The sequence below is a fragment of the Arvicanthis niloticus genome, chromosome 4 (assembly GCF_011762505.2).
Source record: "Arvicanthis niloticus isolate mArvNil1 chromosome 4, mArvNil1.pat.X, whole genome shotgun sequence".
In the NCBI taxonomy this organism is placed as follows: Eukaryota; Metazoa; Chordata; class Mammalia; order Rodentia; family Muridae; genus Arvicanthis; species Arvicanthis niloticus.
In genome coordinates, this window is record NC_047661.1 from 42,014,200 (window position 1) to 42,026,672 (window position 12,473).

General features: G+C 42.4%; 1 protein-coding gene across 14 annotated transcripts in view; it reads left to right on the forward strand.

Moving 5' to 3' along the window:
• Nucleotides 1-12,473, forward strand: part of Med12l (mediator complex subunit 12L) — a 290,187-nt gene that overhangs the window by 17,010 nt on the left and 260,704 nt on the right. For all 14 annotated transcript variants that reach the window (XM_076932420.1, XM_076932432.1, XM_076932433.1 and 11 more), the window contains exon 3: nt 9,529-9,633. In XM_076932420.1, the coding sequence (XP_076788535.1) occupies nt 9,529-9,633 (105 nt within the window). The remainder of the gene's footprint in view (nt 1-9,528; nt 9,634-12,473) is intronic.

Here is a 12,473-nt window from a genome sequence, read left to right on the forward strand (position 1 = left end):
TATAAAAAAGCAAGCTGAGCAAGCTAGGGGAAGCAAGCCAGTAAGCAGCACCCCTCCATGGCCTCTGCATCAGCTCCTGCCTCCAAGTTCCTGCCCTGTGTGAGTTCCTGTCCTGACTTCCTTTGGTAATGAACAGCAGTGTGGAAGTGTAAACTGAATAAACCCTTTCCTCCCCATCTTGCTTCTTGGTCATGATGTTTTGTGCAGGAATAGAAACCCTAAGACATGGGGGATGGTGGGAGATGGTGGTGGATGGTGGGAGATGGTAAAGGATGGTGGGGATTGCTGGGGGATGGTAGGGAATGGTGGGGGTTGGTGGGGGATGGTAGGGGATGGTGGAGGTGATGGGGGCCGATAAGGGATGGTGGGAGATGGTGGGGGATGGTGTGCCCATGATTCTTTGTTGAATTGTCTTTACTAGTTCATGTCTAATAAATCCAGTGTCGTGGAGTAGAGCCCAGGAAGTTGTGAGGAAGGTGGCTTCAGTAAACAAACCACAAAGTAAAAATGAGCCTAAATAGGACTGGAGAAGAAGTAGAAGTTGGTGATAATAAAAAAGAAAAAGAAAAGAAAAGAAAAGAAAAGAAAAGAAAAGAAAAGAAAGAGGGTGTGTGGAAAGTGTTCAGATTTCTTGGGACACTGTTAAGCTAGTGTTCAGGGTCCTGTTATTTGAAGTCCTCACAATGACTCGTGGTGCCCTGTCAGGAGTTCAAATTAGCAGTTGGCTCCTTGTTGAATTGAAATGAGAAGTCAGACCTTCCTACCTGCCTCCAAGAGTTCTAGCTGACTTGACCCCGTCCGCCAAGGGTCCAAAAGCTTTGGTTTTCTGCTAGTCTCCTCTTTAAGTGTCTCCTTGAAAACCTGTCCCTGGCCTTGTTGTGGGATGCTTTGGTGGCAATTAATAGCTAGGACTGCAGGCAGGTTTGTGAATTAAGTGTGGTTGAAGATGTGGGAGTGAGCAAGCTTCCTGAAAATGGAAAGGGTGGCCAGGTTAGGAGGCACCGACAGAGGTCAGCTGTTCGCACTGGTGCCTTTTTATGTTTTTATGCTGGCTAGGGGAAATTTGTTTTCCTTGACTCCAGATTACAGTTAGTGGCTCTGTTTGCAAACAGCTGACCTAAGATGAATGAACACTAAGAGAAACTGCTCTGCCTTTCCACAGCATGGCTTCCCCCAGCGGAGCATTGAGCTTGGTCTAGGGCTGGACTTAAGGATGGGGAGAGAGGAACCAAAAGGAGCTACACTGAGGCAGGGATGCCAGTTAACTGGAGGATTAACATCCGTGAATATATGCCCAGTCTGCTATTTGTTGTCTCTACCTTCAGATCACCTTACAGATGGCCACAGTAAAGGCTGAGTGAAAATAGCATTGAAAGGAAGAATTTACATTGGGAAGTTTGCAGGGGAGAATCATCTGGGCTTGGTTGTGTGTGGCTTTCCTTAGTGGTGGAGGAGCTAAAGAGAAAGCCATCTTTTGTGACTAAATCTGGGTAGGGTAAACTAGCAGATACTTAAGGTCCCTTTCCTGCCTTATGCATATGCAAATCTAAAAGTTCAAGTATTTTTCTCCTGCAGTTTTCCTGGAATCTTTCTTCTGAGAGCCACATCCAGGTGTTTGAGATCAGTGGGTGACAAGCATTTGAATGGGGTTTGAGTGTGAATTAATGGGATGCAATTATTTAAATGAGTGAAATAAATGCTAAGTGTACTGTATTTAGATATAATTGGAATCAAAGGCTCTCCGGCTTTAAAACAAGGGAGGAAATGCCAGCTTCACTTGGCCACTGGGGTTGGAGTGAGGGCCATGGTTGAGAGGAATTGGCACTCGGAGTATGTGTCTGGTACTGACCTGCGGTGGACATTTCTGTTTAATCCTTTAAGAGTTTCTAAGCACTCAGTCATGTGCATGGCTGGACTTGTGTGTGCTGGCCATGTAAAGATTGTGATGGTAAAGCTTGTGCTCTTTCTGTGTTAACAATATTCAGCGTATGCCAGTTACTCTGACTGTGTCACATCGGAAATGTGAAGTGGGCAGCGTTACCGCCATTTCAAGAAGAGTAGTAAGGGGCCAGGCTGTTGGGGTTGATAGTTGGAAACACAGCTTGCTTCAGAGGTCTTACTGTCTCTCTGGACCTGATTCTGTCAACATCAGTAACTAAAGATGCAGCTCCTTACGGTTACCAGTAGCTGCCTGAAGAGTTGTGTTTTTAAGAGGTCCCTGAGACGGGCACTTAAGGTTCCAACCATAATACTACCTAAATCTTCACTTCTACCCAGGACTCAGCCTCAGTTTCTCAATATGTAAAAATAGTTCTCACCATGCCTAAGTTACCTATGAGTCATATGAGGCATGTATGTACTGCCTAAACACCAGGGAGAGAGGTATCACTGTTCTCATTATTAAAAGACATTTACTATTTTCTTATTTTTTAAAATTGTTTTTGTTTGTTTGTTTTTGTTTTCTGTAACAGGGTTTCTCTGTGTAGCCTTGGCTGTCCTGGAACTCATTCTGTAGACCAGGCTGGCCTTGACTCAGAGATTTGCCTGCCTCTGCCTCCTGAGTGCTGGACTCAGAGGTGTGTGAGCCACCACTGCCCAGCTGAGAAAAGACATTTTCTTCTGCTTTCAGTAGGCATAGGTGTGAAGGTAGCTGTTCTGTGCCAGGTTTGTCCTTTGATTTTATTTCAGGTCTCATAGTTAGTGGTTGTCAGACTGTAGGTATGGATTGGATGGGAGGTGAATATTAATAGCAAGGCAGATGATGGCAGACAGACAAAGCCAGTCTTTTAGGTGTGACTTCGATGCACATGTGGCCCTGGTGTTAGAGAAGATGAGGCCAAGTGAGAGGAAAGGTTTCTTTTTTACAGGAGTCCTGCCCTCTTAAGGAGGCTGGCACTAATGTTTTCACCATCATGTATAACTGCGGTTGATCTTTTAATAACTTCCCGGATGGTTCTGGGGTGATGCATCAAGCAAGGAGTGCAGATAAAAATTGGTCCCTACTGCAAAACTATGTTCTCCGCTGCTGTAGACTGAGTAATGACTTCCAAACCATTGCCACATGGCCGGGATCCTGACTTCAGGGGCGGTGCTGTCCTGAGGGATGGCAGAAGTCCTTTTTTTTCTATTTAGATTTCCAGGGATGCTAGAACAAAGCTCCATAGCTTGGACAGCTTAAAACACCGGGAATTGTTTTCTCATGGGTTAGAAGTCTGGAACCTAGGCGCCAGCAAGGCTGTGGTCACTTAGCACCTTGAGCAGGGTCTTTCCTTGTGTTCTGTAGCTTCTGTTAGTCCAGGCTCTTCTTGGTATGTAGCCAGAGAACTCCCAATCTTGACTTTACTGTCTTTCCTTCTGTTTGTACCTCCTTTTTATCAGGACACTAACCTTCTAGACCCAAATCCACATGTTCAGTCTGACCCCATTTGACTTACTTGCATCTACAGAGATGCTAGCTCAAACAAGGTCATCTGCACACTTATTAGAGACTAGGACTTTGAGATCCCCTCCCCGCCCCGGGCCCAGTTCTACAATGAACACTGTGTACAGTCTCTCCCCATCTTTTGAGTGTCCAGGCTGATTTGGCAGTGCGTGTAGTTGTATTGTCTTGTACGCAGTCAGGAGATCTTTTCTTTCTTGAGCTTGTTATGTTACTGTTCTCCTTCCTGGTGTCAGTGAGACACACCCCTCCAGTGCACAGTTTAGAGTTCCCTCTACCCCATGACCCTGTTTCCTGATTTCACTCTTCTTTCTCCAAACTTTCCTAGAAGCATCCTGTGAACTTCTGCTCCCTCTAGTGTAGCTGTGGGTGGGGCCTTCAGAATTCGCTCTCCAGGGGTGTCCACATCCCAGAAGCAGTTGACACTCTTGCTTTCTCCTGCTTCAAGACCTCCCTGCACTTCTCAGTTAAAGCACATCAGATTTCCTTCTTTTCCTGGAATGGCCATAGAGTCTCAGTGGCTTTCTCTGTCTGACTGTTAGATCACTATTCACTATTGGGGTTTCCCTGAGGTCTGTCTTAGACCCTTGTCCCTGCTCAGTTTTCTCTCTTCTCTGCTTCCCACCCCCTAGGTTTGAGTTGCTGCCTATAAGCAGAGGCTAACTCAGAACCCTCCGGCCTCTAGATTGCTATTTCCACACAACTTTGTTATTTTCACCGTATTCTGATCAGTTGTTCTCCCTGCAGACCTGAATGATGGGCTGCTACCCCCTTTGCTTAGAACCCTTAGCATGTTTACAATACAGACAGAATCCCCTCTGTGGCCCGCCACACCCTGTGTATTCTATCCATTTTTAGAGCTCCAGGATCAGCTTCTAGCCGTGTCTTTGCTCCTGTTCCCTAAGTGACAGTACTCTTCCATCTTCCCAACTGGATAGACATCAATCATATTTCCCCTCTTTGTCCTTTTGTTGCATGCACCTCATCAGTGATTGTTACTCTTCCTATGAACTGAAGCTTTTGTCACGGCATGCCTCTTTTTTATTGTATCCAATTCTCCTTGCCTTTAAGTTTATTTTATTTGTTGTTAACTTGAGCAGTCTTATGTTTATTGTTTAGGCTGTATGCATCTGCTGTGTTCATTTACTAGGATTTTTTTTTTTTTTTTGTCTTTAAAGTGTACAGTTTTAAAGTACAGCATATAGTTGGGCTTTTTTTTTTTTTCTTCCCTTTTGGGTCCGCTTGATAATACCTCAGCTCAAGCGCAGCACAGCACTTTAGTTAGCTTCTGCTGTGATTACTGTGGATTTGAGTCTGCTGTTCCCTTTCCTCTGGATTATTAAGACAGTTTTAAATCCACTTGGTGAGGTGTTGGTTATACATTTGTATGTGTGTGTGGTTGCATTATGAATTACACAGTATACTGGACATCCTTCATACCCTCTGCTGTGTTAATGTGGTATCTCTTCTCGAAAGAGGTCAGGACTTTGGCATTGCAAGGGCCTTCTTAGAGAAGGGTAACTCCTTCAAAAGCAGAGCTCATGTCAAAGGCCTCTGTTCCACATCTGACTTCCAAGACTGAGTTAAATGCTTCTTTGTTCTCTGAGCAGACAGCATGTTTCTTTGGGGTATATACTACACCTGCCATTTACTTACAGTGGATCCTCTAGTCCTTAGTTCAGTGCCGTATTTATAATTACTTGTTGATTGAATGGAGGGGGGGGCCTGAATTATAGCTTGTGAAATTCAAAAGACTTCACAATACTGTAAGCGGTAGAGCAGTGGAAATGGCATGATGTAGGCATATAGGTTAAAATGCATAAAATTGTCAAGTAGATTAAATGCAAGTTAAAATATTAAAAATTAGGCCAATTAATAATGGATCAGGCACTGTGCTAAATGCTGCAACATTTTATCTTATGTGACTTTAGCCCTGTAAGTTATTCCTGTTGCCTTTGAAACAAAGAGATGAGCTGTAGAGAGGTCTGTTAATTGGTCCTAGTACTGTGTGTGAGCTCTGCTTTCTAACAAAGATCTGTAAGATGCTATCATACAGAGTACCAGCCAGACTGGACCACTGGTCTTCATTGAGGCTTTGCTGTCTCAGTCATAGGGAAGTGCTTTGATTTGTGCCCAGATACTGGTAGAGAAAAGGTCTTCAGCATTATTTATGATCTGTATAGAATTATGCAAGATTCTTCTTTGGGTTCTTTGGGGGATAGCAAAGGGAAAGCCCACTGGATAAGGCCATGCAGATAAGGCAACTATTTCAGGAAGACTCAGTACAGCTAGGAGGTAGGCAGGACAGAAGCAAGATGAGTACCAGGCAGAAGCTGGACCTTCATTCCTTAGCATGCTTCAAAGGAAAGGAGTGTGGGAAGCATTCTAGTATGGGGTACGGGATTCTGCCTTAATGTTTAAGGTCACTTATACTGTTAACTTTGAGCATTGCCCAATGACTTTAAACTTGGACTATGTATAATGAGGGTTAGCATTCCATCTCCAGGCATGGACATCATATCATGCAATCATGGATATTAGCTTTTTCTAGCAGGGGTCAGCAGGTAACTTCTAGGATCTGAGAGAATGCCTTTTGGGGAGAGAGAGAGAGAGAGAGAGAGAGAGAGAGAGAGAGAGAGAGAGAGAGAGAGAGAGAGAGAGAGAGAGAGAAGTAATTATAAAACTGTTTACAAAACTTTGTTTTGGTACGATATGGGTTAACCTGTCTTCCTGGGTAGCAGTTAAAGGGATAGTTTTCTGCTTTTCTGTTGTCTTTTTGCCCTCTGGAGATTTTGTTTCAGTTCCTTAAATGGTCCCTAAGTTCCTTAGAGGACTAGGTAATCAAGACCATCGGGGGTGTCTGCATGGCTCTGTGTATTAGATGGTGAGTTTGGGAAAAGGATAAGAGTGGGTGTGTGCATGCGCACATGTGTTTATGTGCTATTTATTGTTCTGCCGTGCACGTGGTCTTTGGAACATGTGCTAAGCTGGGCCTTTTTGTTTTGTTTCTTGGGTGAGAAGGAGCTTAAGTAGTTTCCAGACTGGCATCAAAATATGTTCATTTCTCCAAAGACATCCTTTTTACTTAAAAAAAAAAAGTGTGTGTGTGTGTGTGTGTGTGTGTGTGTGTGTGTGTGCACCCTGTGCCACACATGTGGAGGCCAAAAGGTAGCTCTTGGGAGTTGGTTCTCCTGCTACCTTGTAGATCCTGAGGATCGAGCTCAGGCAGTTTAGGCACCTAAGCACCTCCACTAGTGAGCCATCTCACTGGCCTTGATGAAATAACTTTATTGAAATGAAAAGATCACTTTTAAAGTGATCCAGAAAAATAGCAACTTCAGGGTAAATATGTGATGTGAGATTTTACGGCTGCATTAGGAGTCCCTAATGTCTGATTTTTCTTTCTATATAGAATATATTTTCAAAGTGTGTAGAAGAGTGTAAACACTAGCTTTCTCTGTTAACATGGGATTCTCTAGACTTTTGCTTTGTTTTTGCTATTGTTTTTTTTTTTTCCTTATTCCTAAATTTGCTTTAAGGCTCCTGCTGTATTTTCTTGTTTGATACCAGATGTCAGCATGTAGCTCAGGCTGGGACTCAGGTTGCTCCTGCCTTTGTCTCTGAAATGCTGGGGTTTTTCTTGCCACAGAAGGCTTGTATTTTAGTTGAAGCAAATGGAAAGGCGTATAGGAGCCTCTCCTCTCCACATTCTGGCTACTTTTGGAGTAACTTTGTTACCTTTGTTACCTAGAAGTTCCATATATGAAGAAAATGGTAAGGCTGATGCTTTCCTGGACTGCAAGATAATGGCTGTGATCTTTCTCCCTGTCTTTGCAAGGAAAATCATTGTAACAGTTGATGGTTGTTATTCATCTATTTAGAAAAGTCTTTGAAGAGGTTCAAGGCTCACAGGGAGGTAGCTATTTGTGTCCCTTACAGATAGCTTTGGCTTGGCAGTGTAGAAGCATTCCTTTCCAAAATTTGGACTCTTTTCCAATTATACCTAATTAATCTTGGCAAAGCTTGCGAAACAGTCATAGAAGCTTCTTGTCTGAATGCATGTAACACATACCTTCTTTTGTCTAAATCACTTAAAGCTGCCTAATGCTCCCACTACCCTAACCTGGGTTCTCAGAGTTGGATCTGCAGCCATTAGGTTGGAGTGGATGACTTTCCTTTAAAGGGGGCGTCTATAGGTACAGCGTTGTAGTTTGAGAGATGTTGTCAACAGTCGCAAACACTCAAGTGTGAGCCTCGTTAATAGCTTATTGTTTGGATTTTTGCCATCACTGTGTGTTCCTTTCAGGTACTTCAGAAAATAGACCATCTATGCACATTTTGCTTGTGATGGTCTTCATGCTCTTCCATTTTACCTGTTTTTGTAGTAACCCCACTTGAGGTGGCTATACTCAAAGGGGGCGGGGTCTAAGAGAGTGGTCTCATTGCAAGTAGAAAGTAGACTGTAAAATCGACTAATCTCAAAAGCCTAGTATTTCTTCTTGAGCTTTAAGTCACAACTCGTGTGAGTAAAATAATATGCTGCCACTCAGTGCTTCTGTCAACACGTTAGTGGCAAATCACAGGCAAATGCACACAGAGTTTTCCTATGATACTCTCCTATCATAGGAAATTGTGATTGCACCCCTGCTGTTTTAGACACTAAGACTACAGAAACTTCTATTATTTGCTTCTTGAGGTTGATCAAAAATCTTCCCGACTTAAAATATGCATTATTTAAGTAGTTAATTTGAGAATAGGTGATCAGTTTGAGATGTCTTTGGATAAGGTTGAGACATCTGTCTTCTGTGTGGATCACTCTGCTAAGTGACCACCACAGCTGCGAGGAGACTTGAGTCCCACAGAGCTATGTTCCCTGTATTGGGATCTTTTGAAAGTAGCGAAAGCAGCGGCCTGCCAAGAGGCTCATGAGAGCACTCACGGTGCATTTGCATGGCGTGTTCTAGCAGATCAAGGTCCTTAGCCAAGATGACCGTTTTTGACTGATCACAGCAGCCCGTGGAGCAGTTTTTCTGTTTCTCGTTTGCAGCCGGTGCCTGCCGTTCTTCCTTTTGTGCTGTGGTGACCGTCAGCCCGGTTCACTGAGACTATCTCTTGCCTCATTTCCTCCAGCTGCTTTTCCCCATTATGTATTTTTCAAGCTCTGACTTAGTCTATAACAGTGATACTATCTGCAGGGCAAGGTGGGTAAAGTTTGTTTTTCATTCCAGGCTATTAGCCAGGCATGGTGGCTCAGGAGGCAGAAGCAGGCTGAGCTCTTGAGTTAATGGCTAGCCTGGTCTACAGGGCGAATTCCAGGACAGATAGGGCTATATAGAAAAACGCTGTCTTGAAAAACAAAAATCAACACAAACATAAACTGTAGCAGTAGTAGTAATAATAGTAATAATTATTATTCCAGGCTATTTTTTTGGTGTGTTATAACTTTGGAAAAGTGTTCTCACATCTATTCAGGAGGTCATTTTAAGGACTGTAGGAGTAGCATTGTATTTTTAGACCACATTTTCATGTGACATTTGTTCTTGGTGTCATAGAAACGTTGCTTTGTAATGTAGGATCATCCTAAGGATAGTATTTCAGTGCCGGCTTTGCCCAGATGATGCACTAACAAAGTACATGCTACTTTTCTTACCTGTGGAATGGATTTGACTGTATGTTTGTCAGTTTTCTCTGTCCTTTCTTAAGTCCAGGACTTCATCCCCTGGGGTAGTATCACCACATTCAGGGGAAGTCCTGCCTGATCAGGGAAACTTCTCTAAGGAGCCTGTACTAGACACACCCAGAGATGTGTTTCCATGGTGATTTTAATCCTTCCAAGATGGCAGTCAAGGCTGACTCAGTGAAGCCAGCCTCTGTGCCCTGCACATTTTCAACATTTCAACATATCTACATTATCTTGATCTTTCATGTATGCACTGGTTTTTAAATAGGTTTCTGCCTTCTTGGCTATTGTCCTCTGAACTGCTTTCTCTTATAGACAACAGTGAACTTAATTATTACTCAGGCTGCAGTGTCTGGATTAACTTCGAGTGTTTCAGTTCTCTGCTTAATCAATATGTTCTCTTGAACAGGATGAACTTACAGCCGTGAATGTAAAGCAGGGATTCAACAACCAGCCAGCCTTCACTGGAGATGAACATGGCTCCGCCAGAAACATTGTAATCAACCCATCCAAGGTAATGCTGATTGTTTTCTGTAGTTCCTGAGAAGGTATGTGTGTGATGCCCTTGACATTGATAGGTCTAGTTAAGCTGTGTTCCCAGTTCAACATTTCCTCATGTTTGCAAACCATGAAGCACACAAGGTGTTAAGTGTCAGGCATTTCATTCTGAGACCACTATAGTGTCCGTTTCCACCTTCTATTTATTTTTTTATGGATTTACATCTGCCATTATAGAAGAGTCTGGGCCAGTTTTACACTATTGCTACAGTATAGATTTGTTTTGTTTTCCTATGACAGTTCAGGTTTACTGTCTTTGATAAGAATATATTCATCACGTTATGTCAGGAAGAATGCAAGGCCAATTTGCCCAATTGTTGATTACACTGAGTTGTCATTCAGTCATTTTGAGGCCCACTGTCTTCCTACAGTATAAAAATAGCAACCTCTTCTTCTTGGTAATCTCTAATTACTACAATTTTTTTTTTTTTAAATCAAACTCAGAATTATCAGGTCTCCTCACAGTTGATAATTTAAAAATAATATAAATTTCTTATTCTTCAGTAAATTTCTCATAAGAATTTGATGTTTTTCTTCACTCTGTTTTACTTGCCTCTTCTTTATTTCCTTTGACAGAGTCTGTCCAGGTATCCTGGCCTGGATCTTGCTATTTAGCTCAGACTGGCCTTGAATTTGCAGCAACCTTCTTGCCCCTGTCTTTTGTGTGCTGACACGATAGGCATGCCCAGCTCACTGATGGTTCTTGCTGAACGGTTTATTGTGCTGGGCGCTGACATGTTTTTCTGCTTATCATCCCTCATATGTGCATTAGTTTCAGTTCAGTGTGGGGAGCTTCCTCTACACTTCTTTTTTTTTTTTTTTTTCCTGTGTCACTCTGGATTACTTCAGTGTCACTCATAGGCTCCTGTCTTTGTTTTTTATGTGCTATGATTTAGTCCTTTCACTTTTCTTTTGGCTGTGTGGGCAGCCAATATTTGGTTGGTAAGGGCCTCTTAAACCCTGGTGGAGCATTCCCACCCATCTTCCTATGTACACCATCCTCCAGACTCATTGTGTTCTCCGTGTCTGCCGCTGGGCGCTGGGCACGCTCAGCACTTCTGGAGTATCATTAGCTCTAGGTCTTTCCAGTGGGCAGAGAGGACAAACGCTATTCTGCCTAGCTCGCCTTTTTCTCTACCTGCCGGTTGTTAGAGTTTCCAGCTGCACATCGCATAGTATTTCCTTATCGTTTTCTGTTTGGTCTTTGTGTCTTCCTTCCCCTGAAGTGAGAGCTGCCCTCTGCAACATCAGCAAAGTTTGCTGTGCGTTATGGCACATGGAAACTGTTTCTCAGTAAACTCACCCAGTGCCACCACAACAAACACGTTTCTGTATAAGATTTTTCTACAATTCCTTTGTTCTTAACCAACTTTCATTAAAAATGTATAGTCAGAGTTGGAGGGAAAGGGCTTGGGAGGAGGCTGGAGGAAGGGAAGGGAGGGAAGAAGTGATTAATTATATTTTAATTAAAAATGTAGAAAGATTTATAGTCAGACTATTATGTTTAGAGGTTTATTGAATTAAATATCTTTCCCATGGATCAATTACACACACACACACACACACACACACACACACACACACGCACACGCACATGCACACGCGCACGTGCACGCGCACACACACACACATACAAACACACACACACACACACACACACGGGAATTCTTGCTCATTTTCTTTTAATGATTGATTTAAAATTTTTACATTATTCTTTGATATTAAAACCATCACAAATAAAAGTAAGAGATAAAAAAAAAATCAACTCAATATCTATACTTCCCTTCTCTCACAAAATCACACAAATAATTGACTGTTTGCTAAACCATTGGTGGAAACACTATTGATTTGTATATAATGCTGTTGACCAGATACAGCGATAGTTTTAAATTTACCTTTTTGCAATCTTTATACACTTCATGTTACAACTACAATTCTGCATTTGTGATTAATATATAGTTGTATATATGTAATTGAGTATACATAATGTTTGTCAGTTAACCATATTTTAGTGCTATATCTTGGGCAGTGCATACATTCACATTACTATATAACCGTCTCCCTACTGCCTGTCTCCAGAACATTTTTATCTTTGTCAAGTGATCTACTGCCATGTCCTACATGGCTTGTCCCTGACACCTGAATGGGTCAATTTGGGATTGAAGAAATAATATACATTGAAGAAATGACAGGGACACATATAGAAAAGCTGGGATCAGGTGGACTGTGCTGGCTTTGATGGAGGATACCTCCCACAACCTGGAAATTCTGTGTTTTATTACATACAGCAGAAGGAGGAGGGGCAGCTAGTCTGGGCAGTAGTAGGTCTCTGTAGAGGAACAGTTTCAGTCTGCAAACATTTGGGAGAAGGAAACTACCATCTGCCTCCTGTACATATTGCTTGCTTGTCCTTGAAAGCCCTGTCTTTACAAAATGTGAGACCTTGCCCCAACTAGAAAGGAGAGATTTGTCTCCTGGAATTTGCCCTCTGACCTCCACATGCTCTGGCATGGATGTTCCTGGACATCTCCACCCCTGCCCCATATATACATATACACTCTATCTCTTATACATGCAAATAATAATAAAGTTAAAAAGAGAAAATAAAAGCCTCTTATCACATAGAATAATATTATGGGTTAGGGTTTCAGTGTATGGATTTTGAGCATTCAGAGTCTAGTTTATGTCAGAGAGTAGTTTTTAAAAATGTGTTATACATGCTCAGTTCTCGATTCTTAGTGTCAAATTTTATGTTAATTTAGGTAACCAAGTTAACAAAAATAACTTATTACAACT